Here is a 17,557-nt window from a genome sequence, read left to right on the forward strand (position 1 = left end):
TAGTAATGCTCAGGGGTCACTCCTGGCTCTACACTCAGGACTTACTCTTGGCAGTGTTTGAGGGACCATATGGGATGATGAGGATGGCATCTGGGGGTGACCACATGAACTCTGAAGCTGGAATTCAGGTTGACTGCATGCCCTTCCTTTCCACTGTTATCTCTCCTGCCCTAGCTTTCCTTTTTTGAGGGGCAGAAGACACACCTGGCGTGTTCAGGGTTTACTCCTGTTTCTGTGCTCTGGGGTCATTCCTAGGAGGCTCGGGAGATCATATAGGGTTCTAGGGATTGAACCCAGGTCACCCTTATGCGAGGCAAACAACACTATACCCACTGTACTCTCTCCTGCCCATTTCTTTTTGTTGGGGAAGGAACACCCAACAGGCTGAGGGGATCACACAGGGTGCTGGAGATCAAACCTGCATTGGCCATAGGCATCCTACCCAATATACTCTCCAGTTACATCGGCTGGGTTTTTCCTTGGAATGAGGGCAGGAGTGTCTGCTTTAGGAAATGAGGACATGAAGTCTCCCAGCAGCCTAGGATTAGGTGAGCAGGACATGAGGCGCTGAAGTTTGAAGAGCAGCAGACAGGCTTATGAGGTCTGAGAGATATCTGTGCCTCTTTATCCCAGAAGGAAAAACATCACAGATGCTTGTGGGGATGAGGGTGCCACAGTCACAGGCAACAATGGAACTCAACACTGAGCTTCTGTGACCCACTGTTTCAGGGAAACCTTAGCCTGGGTGTTATCAGAGGTCTGAGTCCAGGTATGAGCTGAGCTGCATGGAGAGGCATATCCAGGGATATGAAACTTTTGGACAGTAGAGTATCATTATTTGTATGAGGTCTCAAAAAGATTTGGGGAAAGTATTTGAAGATCTTTTGTGGGAGAAAGGGCTGCATCCAGCCATGTTCAGGGCTTACTCTTGGCTCTGCACTTCAGGGATATCGCCTAGCGGAACTTGGGAGACCAAATGTGGTGCCGGGACTGAACCCAGGTCGGCTGTATGCAAGGGAAGCACCTACAAAATGTACTATCTCTCCATCCCCGTATTTGGAGAAAATATTTAGGGTTTCTTGTCTCACAGCCTATGAGACAGCTAAAGAAAAACCCAGGGCTCATATATATTCATATCAAGGGTGAAAATAAGTCTGAGAGCCTTAAGGATCAGTGAGAAAGTTCATGACTTGCATGCACAATGGCCGAGGTTTGATCCCCAGCACCACAAAAAGGGGGAAAAAAGGAAGAGACCTTATATCTTGTTTCATACCCTGGCACATATGAGTTCAAATTCTCTAAGGACAGGGATATCCAGCTAGACTTGCGTCACATTTCTGTCTCCACTAGATTTTTCTTCTTTTTTGATTACAGTTTTATCTTTTTTAAATTAAATCTCCACTACATTTGCTTCTCTGATTCTGTTCATGGAATAATATCACCATTTGCCAATTAAGATATAGCAATGAGCTTAGTTTGCTTTTCTTATGCCATATGAAAATTGAAGTACGATGAACATGCTTTTTTTTTTTTGTTTTTTAGGTCACACCTGGCAATACTCAGGGGTTACTCCTGGCTCTGCACTCAGGAATTACTCCAGGCAATACTCAGGGGACTATATGGGATTCTGGGAATCAAACCCAGGTCAGCTGCATAGGAGGCAAATGCCCTACCCACTGTACTATCATTCCAGTCTCTTTTTTGTTGTTGTTTGTTTTTTGTTTTTTTACTGAACATGCTTATTTGCAGTCAAAAAGTTATATTGATGCTGGTACAAGTGACAAAGCATGGGGAAGTGTTGGAGTCAGACAGCTGAGGTGTGGGAAAGCTCCAAGCCTTGGTATCCCAGTCCTGGCCTTTAAGCCCGACCCCCAGCCCTGGGTCATCAGCCTTTACACTTCATTTTGTTTAGACAACAACTCACTTTTATTGATATCCACCCCAAGTAGGGGAGGGCCAAAGGAGATAAAACAAGAGAACCCATATTCATCCATGCCTGGTCAGTCTGGGAGCAGGGGGCACAGACACACAAACACACACACACATACATACACAAAACACACGCACAAATCTGGCATGTGGTGGCAGGTCACACAGTCTTATGGAGGGAGTACTCTGGGCACAGATAATCATGAAGGCTTCCTGGAGAAGACCTCGCAGAAAAAGCAAGGGGCAAGGCATCCATCAGTGCCTTCACCTTCTGGATTCTGGTGGGGAGATAACTTTCAAGACTGGTGGGCCCAAGGAAGCACACAAGGCAAGGGTATGGGGCTCGTGAGCAGTGGGGGTTTCCCTCTTACCTCCCAACTCCCACTAGGTAATCCTACCCCTATTTCTGGCCTGTAATTTGCTTTCTGCCAAATGGGACCTCTCTCCTGGGATCCACCTCCAGTTTCCAAGGCTTCCCTGAGATGTGGACCAGGGGTTCTTCCCAGTGCCTGACAACACACAAATGTACGTTTTTTGTACTAAGTGCTATATTCAGCCATCCGAGATCCTGGGCCAGCTGAGTAGTCCCAGCAGTTTTCACATCCCAGTGCAGGGGTCCCAGCACTCTCTGAGTTCCTGAGAACCTTTGGCACATGCCCTGGTGTCACTTATCAGCAGGCCACACAAGCACCCTCCTCCCTTCAGTGGCCTGGGGACAGCCATCTCTCAGGTGCACAGGCCTGAAAGAGGGAACCTCTGGCTCTAAGGCCAACACTAGCCAGCATGCGAGAGCATGAACAAAAACAGCCACTGAAGTCTCCTTGTTTTCACCAGCACACAGATTTGCAGGAGGTAAAAGCAATCGGGCTAGGGACACTGGCTGGGATGTCAAGCAGCCCTGGGGCTGCTACCCCAACACACTCCGGGCTCTAGGAAGAGGCCTGTAGCAGAGCCCCTCACACTCTAGACCAAAACAGGTGCAAAACCAAACAACTTTCTGGTCAGAACTGGGCTGGGGTTCATGCCCTACACTGCCTTCACACCCCGTGAATCCTGACTGCTGAAGAAATTGGTGTTGGGGAAACAAACAACACATCACGGCTGAAGGTTAGAGCAGGGATTTGTAAGTGCAACCCACCCGTGGGCTGGGATAGGAAGAGGGGCCTCCTTGGAATCAGTCTTCACCAAGAGCCCTGGCAGGTAGGGCAGGCAGAGGCCCTGGGAGTCATTCCTTGGACAGGAGGCAGCAGTGGGATGGGGGAGGTCGTGGATGGGGCACTACAAGCCCACACGTTCCGTCTTGCTTTATATGTCAATGGGCTAGAAGAGGTATTTGCGGCAGGATTCAGTCCCACACTTGCATTCAATACGGACCCGCTTCTTGGGGGAGCCAGGGAGCCCGGCCAGGCCAAAGTTGGAGTCCATGCGAGTACTCTCCATATCCACGGGATCTACTGTAAGGTCATAGTCAAGGAAGGGATAGATTAGGAGGTCTGAAGGAAGCAGCCCACTGCCCTCACCCCAAGAGACCCAGGGACCTCAGGGTGGAGGGGGGAACTGGGGACCAGTCTGAATTTGAATCAGGACAAGGACTGGGGGTTGGGAGCACTGGAGGAGTGTTCCAGTGTTAGGAATCTGGCCAGGTAGGGGTTGGCGAAGGGGCTGCTAGGAAAGTAGGAGTCGGGAATGAAGGGGTCAAGCAGGGCATCTGGAGAGGGACCTGAACTCCTCTGACAGGATGTCTACCCCCAATCCCCATCCAAGTGCCTTAGGACTTGCTCATTCATAAAGAAGGGGCTGCAGATCACAGGGTAGCCTAAGTGTCTGAATGGGGAGGGTTGGGACATCAGGGGAACCTCGGATAAGACTGGAATCAGGAACAGGGTCTTCATTCTGTAGCCAAACACCCTTCACTGGGAGTCTGAGCAGCCTCTCAGGCTGGGAATGAAGTATACCCCTCTCCCATAGGGTCTAGAGGGGAGACCAATCAGTGCAACCATCAGATTCCCTGAGGTGGGGGCCTCGCGTCCCAGAGTCCCCTGCAACCCTGGCCTTGGCCCGCACCTTGCATGTTGTAATCAAATGTGAGCTCCTCGCCCGCCCGGATGGTTCTAGTGGCAAAGAAAGCGATGCGGGGCAGACGCTCGTCAAGGTTGTCGATGAATACGTTGTACACCTGGAGGTTGGGGTCACACTGGGCAAGAGAGAATATAGCAGGTGTGTGAGGAGAGGCCCCACTGGCTCCACCCAACCCTCCACCCACCGGCAGGGTACCCACACTGTGGTTGACAAAGTGGGAGACGTTGCCATAGTAGGCGGCATCCACGGTGTACACATCCTCCACATAGTCCAGGTCAAAGAGGTAGGTGGCGCCCTGGCGGTCGTAGATCTGGCCCCTCCGTTCTGCCTCTTCTGAGGTAATGATCTGGTGAGAGGGGCCGTGAAGCAGGGGTAGGGGGGGCAGAGATTGGCTAAGAAGGCTCTGGATCCCCAGCCTAGCCACCCCACGCACACATACCAAGAGGTGAACATACATGAACAGAGAGAATGGCAGTCCTGCCCACGTGAGGAGCAATGATGAACAGAGTCTGTCTCCCCCTCCTCTGTGTGGGCATGGTAGATGAAGGTCAGCCCTGAGGCATGAGTGCCTGAGTTACCTCAAGACAGAGTATAAGAGAAGGAGACACTGCACAGACAGGGCAAGCAAGGGCCGCAGAGAGCAGCACAAGGTGTGTAAAGTACTTGACTTGCATGCGGCCCACCCCAGTTCTATCCCTGAGCTTCACCAGAGCCAGGAGTGACCACTGAGCACCACCCACTATGTGGTCCCCAAACCAAACACACAGGCAAGACAGGACAAAAGAACAAGACTGGCCTGGAACATTGAATGAATGGAATAGTGACTCAGACAAGCACACAAGAGGCAGCACAGCACATCTCCCCATGAAAACCTGAGTCTGGAGAGGAGTCCTGAGACAGAGAGGGGAACAGAGATTTGAGGTCGTAACTTCAAGCAAGATGGAAGCTTTCCCTCAGCCCAGACGCCATATGGTGCCAAGTACCATGGGTGAAGAGGCAGTACCTCCCCAACAGGGGCCACACCAGTTGTCCAAATGAGTAGCTGAGCTCCCCCTTATCTGAGCCACAATCGGTTCTTATCTCCCAAATGTGCTGATGGATTTCCCACCGACTCCATACCCTGAACATCTCCCTGTTTCTCCCCCCTCTCTGGGGCCAAGCTTAGCAGGCAAGACCTTCTCTGGGTACTGGTCACCCTTGGTACCCAAGACTTGTCCTTCATCCCGGGCTTCCTTTCTGCATTAACTCAGCAAATTCCAGCACACAGTGACACACAATCAACTACCCTTTTGTTCTGCTTGTTTTGTTCTGCTCAAGAATTGTGCTGGTGACTAAACACAGGCGGGTTGTGTGTAAAGTAAGCACCCTACCCCCTATACTACCTCTTTGGCTCTGGAGACATTCCTGAAGGAACCTGGCTCCCCTACCCGTTTTTTTGTTAGGGAGCCATAGCAGGCAGTACTCAGGGCTTACTCCTGGTTTTGAGCTCAAAGGTCATTCCTGGAGGGCTCAGGGGACCATGTGTGGTCCTGGGGATAGAACCCAGGTCAGCTGTGTACAAGGCAAATACCCTATCCACTGTACTATTTCTCCACCTCCCCCTCCATTTTTGTCTGATGATTCATCCAGTTAACCCTTTGGTTTGGTGCCACACCCAGTGAGACTCAGGGCTTTCTCCTAGTTCCATACTCAGAGATCACTCCTAAAAGGGCTTGGGAGATCTTAAGGGGTAGCAGGGATCTAACCCAGGAATATCGTGTGCAAAGCTGTGCCTGCTGTGCTATCTCTCTGACACTTCATCCAGTAGATTTTTTTCCTTTGAGCTTTTGGGCCATACCCAGCATGCTGGGGCGGGGGGCTGCTCCCAACCCAGTGCTGGGAGAACTACCATGGTGCAGGCATGGCAACGGGCTACAGGGTGTTGAAGATGGAATCCAGACCTCCTGCTTGCAAAGTTTGTGCTTAGCTCACTGAGCTATCTCCTAGACCTCCCTGCAGGGAGTTTTAGGAGTCCCATCCTGGGCCAACAATTCACGGGGCCAACAGTTCTGCTGGGAGACCCCGGGACCAGGTAGGTTTCTTCCTTAAGGGGTCCAACTGGTTGAGAGAATCCCAGGGCCCACTTCCAATGTTCCTGGGTCACAGTTTGGTGATAGAGGTAAACTCGCTCAGATTCCCACGGGGGGTGGGGGGAAGACAACTCACTGGGAACAAGGGCAAGAGGTGTCACAACCAAAGGCAGCTGCAGAGCACAGCAAGGCCACAAGTCCCAGCTGCAAAGTCAGGGGTGCTCCTGAGCAGCATCATAGGAGCCTCAGCTGCACTGGAGGCATTTTGGGAACGTCAGCCTCCTGGCACCTTCCAGCTATCACAGACTCTTCCTGGCACCACTCCATTATTTGCCCTTGAAGCTTTCCTGGCCTCTGGGTCCCCCAGACTCTCAAACCCTACCTCTTCCCACCTCCACCTCCGAGGGCTCAGGCAGAAGCCCAGGATCAAAGGGCAGCCCCTCCTGAACTCAGCCACGCTGGATGGTGTCTGAGCCAGCTTGGTAGCACCTCCCTCACCTAGAGGGAATGCCCCCACAAGCTCCCTCCCAGTCTCCATCTTCCAGATCTGCCCCTACCTGCTCCTCAGTCTCCCCAGGAATGAATCACACACTAAGCCCTCCAGGCACAAACGGCTCCTTCAGAGCCCCACTCCAGACAGGCTTGTCCACCCAGAACCTGAGAGAGAAAAGCGCTGTTTCCACTCCCCCAGCAGCATCCCAGAATGCCTGGGAGAAACTCAATGAGATTGAAGAGGGCAGCTTGGAAAGGGTTGGGGGAAGGGAGAGAGCGTGGGGGCAGCCAAGAATTAAAAACCTCAGAGCTGAGTGCTGCTCTGCCCACTCTGGGATCTAGAATGTTCTCTCCCAAGCACAGCTGTCTTATACTCCCAGAGGAAGTGCCTATTGATTCACACTCCTCCCCAGGGCCTTGAGGTGTCACATCTGTACAGTGGGACATTAGTTATCACCATCGGGGATGCAAAGGTATCTGCTTTGTTTTTTTGTTTGGGTCACACCCAGTGGTGCTCAGGGGTTACTCATAGTGGGCTTAGGGTACCATATGTGATGCCAAAGATCACATCCAACTACCTATGTGCAAGGCACACACCCTATCCACTGTAGTATCACTCCAGCCCTGGCCCATCTGTCTTATTTAAGAGGGTAGGCCCCCCAACCCCCGCACCCTGATATCCTGAGATGAAGAAAGTATGGTTCTTGTGACAATCTATCCCACGCCACTATTTTAGCTGTCCCTAAAAATACTGCCTCGCATTACCTGCCATTATTTAATTCACCAATTCAGTCCCCACATTCATTCAGGAGCTGTGGAGATAGGAGGGAGACGTGGTGGAGATATCCTGCAGGGACAGAGACTGGTTGCCGCTCTGCTCCCAAGAAGGCACCATTCCTTGGGGCTGGAGCGATAGCACAGTGGGAAGGACGTTTGCCTTGCATGCAGCCGACTCGGGTTCGATTCCCAGCATCTCATATGGTCCCCTGAGCACCGCCAGGAGTGATTCCTGAGAGCAGAGCCAGGAATAACCCCTGTGCATTGCCGGGTGTGACCCAAAAAGCTAAAAAAAACCCCAAAAAAACAAGAAGGCACCATCCCTGTAGAGGGGGGGCAGATGGTAGAAGGAAAGCGTGGGGACCAGGGACACAGTGCACACAGAACACCAGGTAGGGGCTGGTACACCGCCCAACACAAGTCAGCTCCTCTTCCCGCAATGGTGTTTATGATTATTCACAAAAAGGAGAAACAGACTATAAATAGGCCGCATCAGGTGAGGTCCGGATTCTGCAGCCAGAGAGGAGTTACAGTAAAGTACAGTCATCTGAACAGCCTGGGACTTTCTGAATTAGGGACTACAGTGGCTAACAGTTCTTGGATCAAGTCGAGAAGTGGACTGAATACTGAGGAAATGCTTCCTTCAGGCGTCTCTCCTTCACTAACTCAGTTAACTGATGGCACAAAGGATGGAAGTGGGTGCTTTCTTTGCTCCAATTTACAGGTCAGGAAACTGAGGCCCAAAGACATCAAGTGATAGGTGAGTGGTAGAACAGGGATATGGCCTCTCACTCTCCAGGTTCCACTTAGGCCACTGCCATGTCAGAGGGAGAAGCAGAAAAGATGAGTTTGGATCTGGCAGTGTTTGGGATTTATGGTACCATAAGGTGTTTCCATAAGTCTCAGTGTGTTGGGGTGGGGCTGGAAGTCACTGAATGTGACAGAAGGGAGGCCAGAAATAACTCTAAAATATATGGGGGCCAGAGAGAGAGAAAGTACAGGGTTAAGGCACTTGCCAGCACATGGTTGACCCCGGTTTGATCCCCGGCACCACATTAGATTCCCAAGCCCCACCAGGAGTATCCCTGAGCACAGAACCAGGAGTAATCCCTGAGCACTACCAAGAGTGACTCAAACTACACCAAGAGAGTATGTGGAGGGTGAGGGCAAAGAGGGAAAGGTAGGATCCCTGGAACCCCTGATGGTTATAGTGAGGCACAGTAAGAACATAGAAGCAAAGTAGAGAGAGGTGGACAGAAGGAGTACCTCTGGTGGACATACTCTCCCTGATCCATGCCATAAAAAGCTTTCCCTCAAGATGATCACAAGATGAAAAGCTTTCTCTGCTATGGGGTTGTTCAAAGACTGCTGAGGCTCCTATAGGCTCTGGACACCTCCTCCAGACTAGTGAGTTCCCCAAGCCTGTTAATATCAACACTTCCCCAAGCTTGTTAATATCAACACCTCCTGGGGTGATAGCACAGCGGCGTTTGCCTTGCACGCGGCCTGACCCCGGTTTGATTCCCAGCATCCCATATGGTCCCCTGAGCACTGCCAGGAGTAATTCCTGAGTGCATGAACCAGGAGTATGCATCGCTGAGTGTGACCCAAAAAGCAAAAACACACACACACATAAAAAAATAGCAACACCTCCTCCATAGTGTGAGAGCACTTGGATATGGGCACTTCCGGGAGAGCCCTCTGGTGTAAAGACCTGCTCTCCTTCAGGTCACAGTGCCCCTGCTCTAAGGACATTTCTTTCCCGACAGGCAGGGCTGTGGATGTGGGCACTTCTGCAGACTCTCGTGTGGGGACTCTACAATGTGGGGGACTCATTTACTTCTTCCCACTCACACTGCAGATTGTCAGAATGTCCAGCCTTGAGAAGGTTAAGAAGCCTTTGGGGGTGCGGACACCCCTCCTTCCTCTACCCTATTTGTTCTTCCATATTTTGCCATTCTTCTGCCAGACCAGCAAGAGTATCTGGAGTGTGGGGGTTCCCTCAACTAGAGGTGTGCAGCCTGCATTTGCTTGACAGTAGGAGCTTTCCAGCCATGTCACAACTGTAGTATGGACACATTTTGCTATGACACTCTGAGCCCTTTCTGTCCCTTCACAAACCTATCAACCCCTAAGACATGTGGGAATATGGGGCTGGAACGATAGCATAGCAGCAAGTGCATTCACCTTGCACATAGCCAACCCAGGTTCAATCCCTGGCATCCCATATGGTCCCCCAAGCTAGCCAGGAGTGATTCCTGAATTCAGAGCCAGGAATGACCCCTGAGCACTGCTGGGTGTGGCCCCCAAACAAACAAAAATAGACCTGTGGGGGTGGAAACGTGTTGAGGTGTCCTGTGGCTAAGAATACTCAGAGATTTGAATGGTATTAGTTAAAGCTGCTAAACATCCCCAGGGTGTGAGCTGGTTCCTGAAGAACCAAGAACTGCACCCCACAACAGACTTACAACGTGACTCCAGCTATTGCAGACACCCACTAGTTGTTCCCGTAACTCCTTTCATTCATTGCCTGGGTACACAGCTAAAGCCCATTTCCCAGCCGCCTGTGCAGCCAGGCCAGTGACTTGATGCCAGGCAGTTGGCATGTGTAGAAGTGCTGGCCCATTAGGAACTTACCCTTCTCCCAAGACTCGCTGCATGACAGGCAATGCTTAGGTTCAGAGGAGGCTCAGGTGGCCCACAAAAGGCACAAAAGGGGAAAGAGCATGTGGGGCCATGCCACTGTGGGAAAAGATGCCACCCCAGCCCTGCTGCATGGTTTTAGGAGTCAACGAGATTTTAATGTGTGAAGCCACAAGTTAAGACCTGGGGGCTGTGTCCTTAGGTGCCCACCTGCCAAACACACCCAACCCTGCAGCAGTCCAGAGGAGGGGAGTCAATCTTCACGGGACGCATTGTACCTGCTACCCCAGATTGTATTCTATTGGCACCACCTAGGAAATGCCACTCCTCTCAGAAGACACAGCTTGGTCATAAGCAGGACCTGTGTAAGGGGCTGTGTCTTTACAGGAGACACAAGACTGTCCAGATAGAACAGAGTCCATAGAGGAACGCTACCTAGTGTGCACACCCAACTCTTCTGTTCCAGATATACATAAGAAGTCAATATAGCAGGCCAGGCAGACAGTACAATTGTCAGGATGCTTGCCTCACATATGACTGATCAGTTAGATACCCGACACCCCACAGCCCTGAGCCCTGCCAGCAGTAATTCCTGAATGCAGAGACAGGAGTAAGTCCTGAACACTGCCAGGTGTGGCCCCAAAACCAAAAATAGAGAACAAGAAGGCAATGCCATCTGGAAGCATTTCAGTGTATCTCTAACAACTGTGGCCACCTACTGTACACCTTGCCAGCATGTATCATGTCTCTATCACCTCTGGGTTAACCCCCCTCCCCCCAGGAAAAGCAGGGGATGCTGCTGCCACACAGTGAGAGAAGCTGAGCACACACAGTGGAATCACATGGAGGAAAGAGCCACAGATGTGAGCCTTCACACACACACACATACACACACATGGCCTGTCTCCCTACCTCTCCCACATACTCCATGACGAAGCTGTTCTTGCGGATCTTCTCCAGGGTACGGACACCCCAGCCGCGCCCATCGTCTGTGCGGAAGATGCAGAGGTCATAGCGGATGCCCTTCTGCACCACGCGGTTGGGGCAGTCATAACCACAGCGGCAGCGAGAGTTGCACTCGTAGATGGGCAGCCCAGCTCTCAGACGAACTTGGCCCTGGTCGTTGTAGGCAAACTTGTGCAAGGATGCCCCAGGGCAGCAGCCTCCGACCGGCTCCCACAGACAGTCTTGGCACTCGCAGCCCACAGCCACCTGGTTAAGAGTGATGCCCTCACCCACCCGGTATTCATTGATGTACACGAAGGCCCGCGGGGGACCATCCAGGTCCACTTCATTCTCCACGGTGATGCGTCCCAGGTGGCTGCGCTTGGCATTGAGCTCCTGCTCCCAACGCTGGAGTGCCTGCCTCTGCTTGGCTTTCTGCACCAGGTAGCTGGACAAGGTGGGGTCAAGGTGCCGAGGTGGCTTGGAGCGACGATGCCGGCGGAGCAGCTCCGATTCTAAGTCCTTGTGGAACTGCTTCAGAATACGCACGCACTTGAGATTCTGCCGAGGCTCCCAGGTATTCTCTGAGTCTGGATAGCCACGCCATTTTACTAAATAATATTCCTGTTCCTGTGAAGGGGGCAGGGAGGAGGAAACCATAAAAGGTGGTATTTCTATCTCAAAGGCTCTGGCCAACACCCAAACCACTCCTTCCCCTCCTTTAGAATGACCACACAGGGGCCAAAAGCCTTTGCTGGGGCTGGGCAGATGGCCCCAAGAGTAGGCATCTTGCTTTCACATGCAGTTCTGGGTTTGAGCCCAGACACCGCATGACTGGAAGCACACCTCCAGAAATGCACCCCCTACCAATCAAAAAAAAAAAGATACATAGGTTACAGTGAGAACCACTAGGTTCAAAATATGCTTTCTCCTTACTTGAGCTTAATCCTCACTTTTTGGGGTCGTTTTGTTTTTCAGGGGTTTTTTCAAGGGGGGATGGACTTCCCAATCTGTGACCAGGAGGTCCAGGGGCTCCTCCTGGTGATTCTTAGCAAACAAGGCTGGTAGGTGAATATAGGGGCCTGTGGTGACATGGGCAGTGCTTGGGGGACCTCCAGGGTTGCACCTGGCAATGCTCAGGGGCCCATGGAGATGCTGGATTGCACCAGGCTAACTGCAGCTCCTGTACTAGCTCTCTGAGCCCTAAATTCCAACTTCATATTCAAGCCTGATCCTTTCTCATCCCTCTTCCCTATTATCAGCTCCATCCTTCCAGTGCTGGCCCCAAAGGTTTTTCTAGACTCCTTTTTCTCACACGCCCACATCCACCTTCAGACACCATTCCTAATCTTCCCACTTCACTCTTCACTACCCTCACTGTCACTGCTCCAGAAAATCTCACAACAGCCTCCATGCAGGTCCCTCTGGAATGGCCCTTGCCCACAGCCTGTTTATTTAGCACACAACAGCCAGATAAGCCTGGCCTGGCAGCCAAAAACCGGGTTTAACTCCAGTTTTTCTCTATGTCTGGGAAGGAATCCTGAACCTACTCCATCACTGTGTGGCCTCAAGCAGACAAGCTATTTAACTTTGGGGGTTGGAGGGAATGGGGCTGCTTCTTTCCCTGGATATTTATTTGTTTTTAATTTTAATTTTTAAAAATTTTTTATTGAATCACTGTGAGATAGGCCCTTTTAACCAGATATTTAAAAAGCAACATTGCTCTAAGCTTTCATTATGGAGCAGGCACTGGTTGTTCTCAGCAACCTGTATCATGACTTATTTAATCTTTACAACTCTGTGTGACAGAGGGAAGACCAATTCCACCCCAAAGATAAGGAAAATGGAGGCATTGAGAACTGGGGTAAGTGTCCTGGAGTTATACAGCCAGGATTGGAACCCAAGCATATTGGTCCCAGTCTGTTACCTTCACTGCCCTGCAATATCTTTTCTGACAATAATAACAGTTCCCAGTGTAGCGGGTAGGGGGAACAAAATGAGTTTCCCCAACGGAAGGATGTGCTTGGCACAGTGACAGGGCTCAATAACCATTAACTAGCAGCATGTCCACACCTGAGCTCAACCTCTGATTCTTTGCCACTGGTTTGTGTTCCTGAGAAGATGGAAAGAAAAGATTTATTAGGGGATTCAGTCTAGGCTCCTGCCCTTTTGGGTCACTTAACTACCTTTCCAAATGGGAATACTAAGAGGACCTACTAATCTAGCTTCCCAGTTCAGAGGAGAAAATGCTTCTGGAAACCAGACTGGAGTAGGAGGAGGCAGAGAGAGCAGAAAATCAACTTCCTTGACGAGCTCCCCCCAAGACCATGGACCACCTCCCCCACAAGCCCCGCTCCCAGACTCATTATACCCCCAGACTCACTCGGATCTTCTTGTAATCACACAGGTACTCGACTTCAAAATCACAGAGGTTCCTCTTAGAGATGCCAAGCTCGGGGCAGGAGAGCTTGGCCAGGCGGCACAGATCCTGGAGCTGATTCCATGAAGACTTGCAGCACACGCTACAGCCTAGGACATGGCCAACAGGAAAAATGATTACAGGGTGGGTTGGTGGGCCAGGGAGCCAAGGGGACCCTAAAGCCTCCAGGGAGCTTACCAAGGACTGCCCTATTGTCCCAGAAATTTTTCATCCAAAGGCTTTCTCAAATCAGTAATTCCTTCCAAGATGGTAGGATGTTTACCTTGCATACATCCGACTCAATTTCAATCCCCAGCACCCCAGAAGGGCCCCCAAGACCACCAGGAGTGATCCCATAGGGCAGAGCCAGTAGTAAACCCCCTGATCACTGCTGGGTATGCCCAAAAAGCAAAAACAAAAAAAAGTGTGCCAGTTCCTTTAACCCCAGAGCTCTATGTCCCCATCTACCACTGAAGCAGCTCACATCCAAAAGTGGGTTTATGTGCTGTGTGGCTAGCAAAGAATCTGCTCCCAGAGCTGTCAACTCCTTTTCCATACAATTCCTAAAGCTGTGCACAAGTCTTGAATTAGGGCCTATTCACCTTTCCCTCTATTTGTCAAAAGAATGTGAACACCACTCTCCAACATCTAAATAGGGTACACTACCCTAAGGAGGTGGGTGGAAATGGGAGTCAAACTTCCAGGGGATTCAAGGAAGGTGTTAACTGGAAAGACGAGTCCCACAGTCCCTTATCTCGAACTCCTGAGGCCAGATGTGATTTGGAATTCAATTTGTTTTGGATCTCACAAGTGCAGTTCTGGATACATCCCACACTGTTGCCTAACAACCCCAATGTGGTCAAGGGCATCAAGGCCTAATCAAACACATTATGAAAGTTGGGTCTGAATTTGTACATTCAGTGAGCGAAATAAAGGTATAATAGAGTGAGTGGCGGAGAGACAGCACAGGGATTAAGGCACTTGATTTGCACACAGCTGAACCCCAGTTCAGATCCCTGGCACTTCAGGGATCACTCCCCAGCCCAGAGCCAAAGAACAGCCCCTAAACACAGCTGGGTGTGGCCCCCAAACAAAAACAGAACAAAGAGAGTGGCACTGAAAATCCCACCTGCTAAGGATCAAACATTTTCCATACACATTTTTTAAAAAAAAAGACTTCAAATCCAATGCACATTCTCAACGAGCACTAGAAGCCATTTTATCAAATCACCTCTCAAACCCCACGTGACAAATGCCATCTTTGCCTCAGATTATCTTTTGAAAATGTTCAACAGTTGACCCAACTGTAAATTAATTCAACGTAACACAACTTCAACTCTTGAGAAATAAATAACATTGGCTGTCAAGCTTTACCAGAATCTTCCATGGGCATTTCCTCCCTCCACTTAGGCCTAGTGGCGTCATGCCGGTGATCACATTGTTGTTTTTTAAACCCCTTTCCCCAAGATACCTCTTCGCTTCTTTTCAAGTCCTTTAATTTACACTTGAAACCACACACACACACACACACCAAAACACAACACACACAAACACACACACACACCAAAACACAGCTCAAATAATATGGCTCCATACTGACCGCCTCACAGGTCTCCCTTCCCCCTCACTTGTGGAGCCCATTCTCCGGGCTGCTTTCCTCACCCAGGAAGCCCCCAGTCAAACAAACTGAGAAACGCACCCCTTTCCCCCATCACACAGGGGCAGTCGGACTCTCCAATTATTGCACCTTCCTTCTCCCTCTTCATTAGGGGCGTCCTCTATCGCAAAAGCCCTTCCTGCCACAGGCTGCAAGCACAGATCTCCTCCCCCGAAGAGGACCCTGTACCCCCACTCTAAAAGAAGGTCCGTCCCCTTCCCTTCCCTCCCCTTCCGGCGTCTCGCGTGGACACCAAGAGGGTAACGGTCACCGGCGGCGGCCAATTTTCCCGCGCGCGGGTGAGGCCTCCCGACAAGCCCCCGCGCGTGCGCGCATCCTCCAGTCGCGATCTAAGTCGCGCGCCCCCTTCTTGTGTCCCCATTTACCCTCATCCCCGCCGCGTCCGGAGGCGAGCGCCCCTTCCCCTCAGCCCCGCCCAGCCCCGAGCGCCGGGCCCGCGCTCCCAGAGCCCCATGCTTTCGGCGCCAGGCTTCTGGCTCCCAGCTCCGTGAGCCCTGACGCCGGGACGCTGAGCCCGCGACGCTTACCCCTCCCGCCCACCCGGCTCGGCCAACGGGCCCGTGCCGCTGCCGCCACTGCTTCACCTTTTAAATTTTCCGCCATCTTTCTCCACAGCTAACGACATTCGGGCCTAACCGGCCTCGCGAGAAAAGACTCGCGCGGGCGTGGCCGAGAATGGACAGACTATTGGAGGAAATCAGCGCGAGCAGCGCCGGTACAGACCAATTAGCAGACTGTTACCAGACTCCTCCCTGCCTCCTTGCCTGCTTGCTTCCGCAGGTCTGTCCGTCACACTGTCAGCCTATTACGTTGTCAGCCTGCCAAGCGCGGGGGAGGGAGGGAGTTCTCTGTCGTGTCAGACCCTCAATTATCTGTCAATCAGCTCGTCACCACATTTTAACTCTGAGTAGGCCTTTGCTCCCTGGCTGCACCGTCGCTGCGTACAACTGCTCCACCATCTGACTTAATCAGACGGTAGGAGGGCATCACATGCCTCTTTTTTTCCGGCTTTTATGGCTCTCGCCCGGCAGTGCTCAAGGGTTACTCCCCGCTCTGCACTCAAAAATTCACTCAGAAATTACTCCTGGTGGTGCTCGGGGGACCATACAGGATGCCAGGGATCAAACCCGGGGATCGAACTCAGGTCTGGGGCGTGCAAGGCGAACGTCCTACCCGCTGTATTATCGCTCAGGCCTGGCATGAAGTCTTAAAGTCGAACCCACAGCCCCAATTCATTGTCATTCAGTCGGTGGCAAATCCATTCATGGCCAGAATCCAGCTATGAATCCCTTCGGACAGACACTTTTAGTCAGACAACCTGTCATTCCTCTTCCACTATCCCCCTCCTCACTGTCAGTCTAGCAACACATTTATTGAACCTTGCACTGAGAGTAACCTCGTATTAACTGTGAGGAAGCTTAGCTCTGTTCAGTGAGCCCCAGCAACCACCCAGACCCTCATTTTGCTAAGATTAGGCCCAAACTGGCTGTCATCATCCTCACCTCATCATAGCTTCATTAGGTAGTCCCGTTCTCAGCCAGTTCACTTTCCTTAGGTTCACCTCTCCTTCAGCCCCAGATCCAACAGTTATATCCCAGAACAAAATTCACAGCAATTTAACCACCAGATTACCTGTCATTATAAAGGATTGGCAGTCTGTCATTTCTCAGCAGGGGATGCCTAGCAAGGGAGCTAGCACATAGAGTCCACAGATCAGTATTTGGGCCCCCTTCGGAGTCATGATTCTTGATGGGAGGTTTTTGTCTGAGAGGGGTGCACACCCAGTAATGCACAGGGGTTATTCCTGGCTCTGCACTTCGCGATCACTCCTGGCAAAGCTCAAAGAACGCTGTGTCACTAATAAAAATTCATGATCACGACCATCCTGTTATTCGTCAATTACCTCGAGCAGGCCCCAGTAATGTCTCCTTCATCCTAGCCCTGAGATATTTTTTTAAAAGTGCCATATTCAAGGCTCTTTCAGGGTTAGGAGAATGAGACCCATCATTGTTACTGGTATTTGGCATATTGGGTACACCACGGGGAGTTTGCCAGACTCTGCCGTGTGGGCAGGTTACATTCGGTAACCTGCCAGTTTGTCCAAAGTAAGAATGAGATAAGATATCGGCCGTGCGCTTCCGGGAGCTGGGTTTTATAGTCTCTGGGTCTTGGCCGTTGATGGGATTACACGGCGCCAGGGGACCAGTTGGTGGGTGTGACCCCTGCCTACTGGAATTTGGAGGATCTGGGTGGAGGATGCTCAGCCCTGATCTGAGCAGGCTTGGAGATCTCAGCCCCGGGACCTGTATGCCTTTGTTCCTCTGCCGGTACCTTCATGTGTGTGGAGAGTGGTCTCACTCTCCACACTCTCCAATAAAAATTATTTTTAAAAAATACCATAAAAAAAGAACCCTGTGGAATGCTGGTGATCAAATCCAGATCGGCTGCCTGCAAGGCAAGAGCCCCACGCAATGTAACTATATCCCCAGACCCCTCCCCCAAGACTGTGATTCTAACCCTGGAAGA

General features: G+C 51.3%; 1 protein-coding gene across 3 annotated transcripts; it reads right to left on the bottom strand.

The window, feature by feature from the left end:
* Positions 1-1,891: 1,891 nt before the first annotated feature.
* Positions 1,892-15,728, bottom strand: SUV39H1 (SUV39H1 histone lysine methyltransferase). 3 transcript variants are annotated; one of them, XM_056128659.1, is made up of 6 exons: positions 15,053-15,165; positions 13,318-13,463; positions 10,902-11,564; positions 4,208-4,354; positions 3,994-4,123; positions 1,892-3,380 (listed from the first exon to the last, which is right to left on the bottom strand). In XM_056128659.1, exons 1-6 carry the CDS (start codon positions 15,117-15,119, stop codon positions 3,250-3,252), a joined length of 1,284 nt encoding a protein of 427 aa, XP_055984634.1. In that variant the 5' UTR covers positions 15,120-15,165; the 3' UTR covers positions 1,892-3,249. The 3 variants fall into 3 exon arrangements, with proteins under 3 accessions (XP_055984634.1, XP_055984635.1, XP_055984633.1); XM_056128660.1 differs by lacking the exon at positions 15,053-15,165 and adding an exon at positions 15,616-15,728 and having other exon boundaries at positions 1,893-3,383; XM_056128658.1 differs by having other exon boundaries at positions 1,893-3,383; positions 15,053-15,164.
* Between the last annotated feature and the right edge of the window lie 1,829 nt (positions 15,729-17,557).

The sequence above is a fragment of the Sorex fumeus genome, unplaced genomic scaffold, assembly GCF_029834395.1.
Source record: "Sorex fumeus unplaced genomic scaffold, SorFum_2.1 ptg000065l, whole genome shotgun sequence".
Classification (NCBI taxonomy): domain Eukaryota; kingdom Metazoa; phylum Chordata; class Mammalia; order Eulipotyphla; family Soricidae; genus Sorex; species Sorex fumeus.

Bases quoted from the DNA above. Each gene is read 5' to 3' on its own strand.
- SUV39H1 (XM_056128658.1), bottom strand. From the start codon at position 15,119: ATGAAGAGGGAGAAGGAAGGTGCAATAATTGGAGAGTCCGACTGCCCC. The intron at 13,464-15,052 runs GTGCGTTTCTCA...GCCATGTCCTAG, and splicing joins CTGTGTGATGGGGGAAAGGG to GCTGTAGCGTGTGCTGCAAG. The intron at 4,355-10,901 runs GTAGGGAGACAG...CCCTCTCACCAG, and splicing joins TCATGGAGTATGTGGGAGAG to ATCATTACCTCAGAAGAGGC.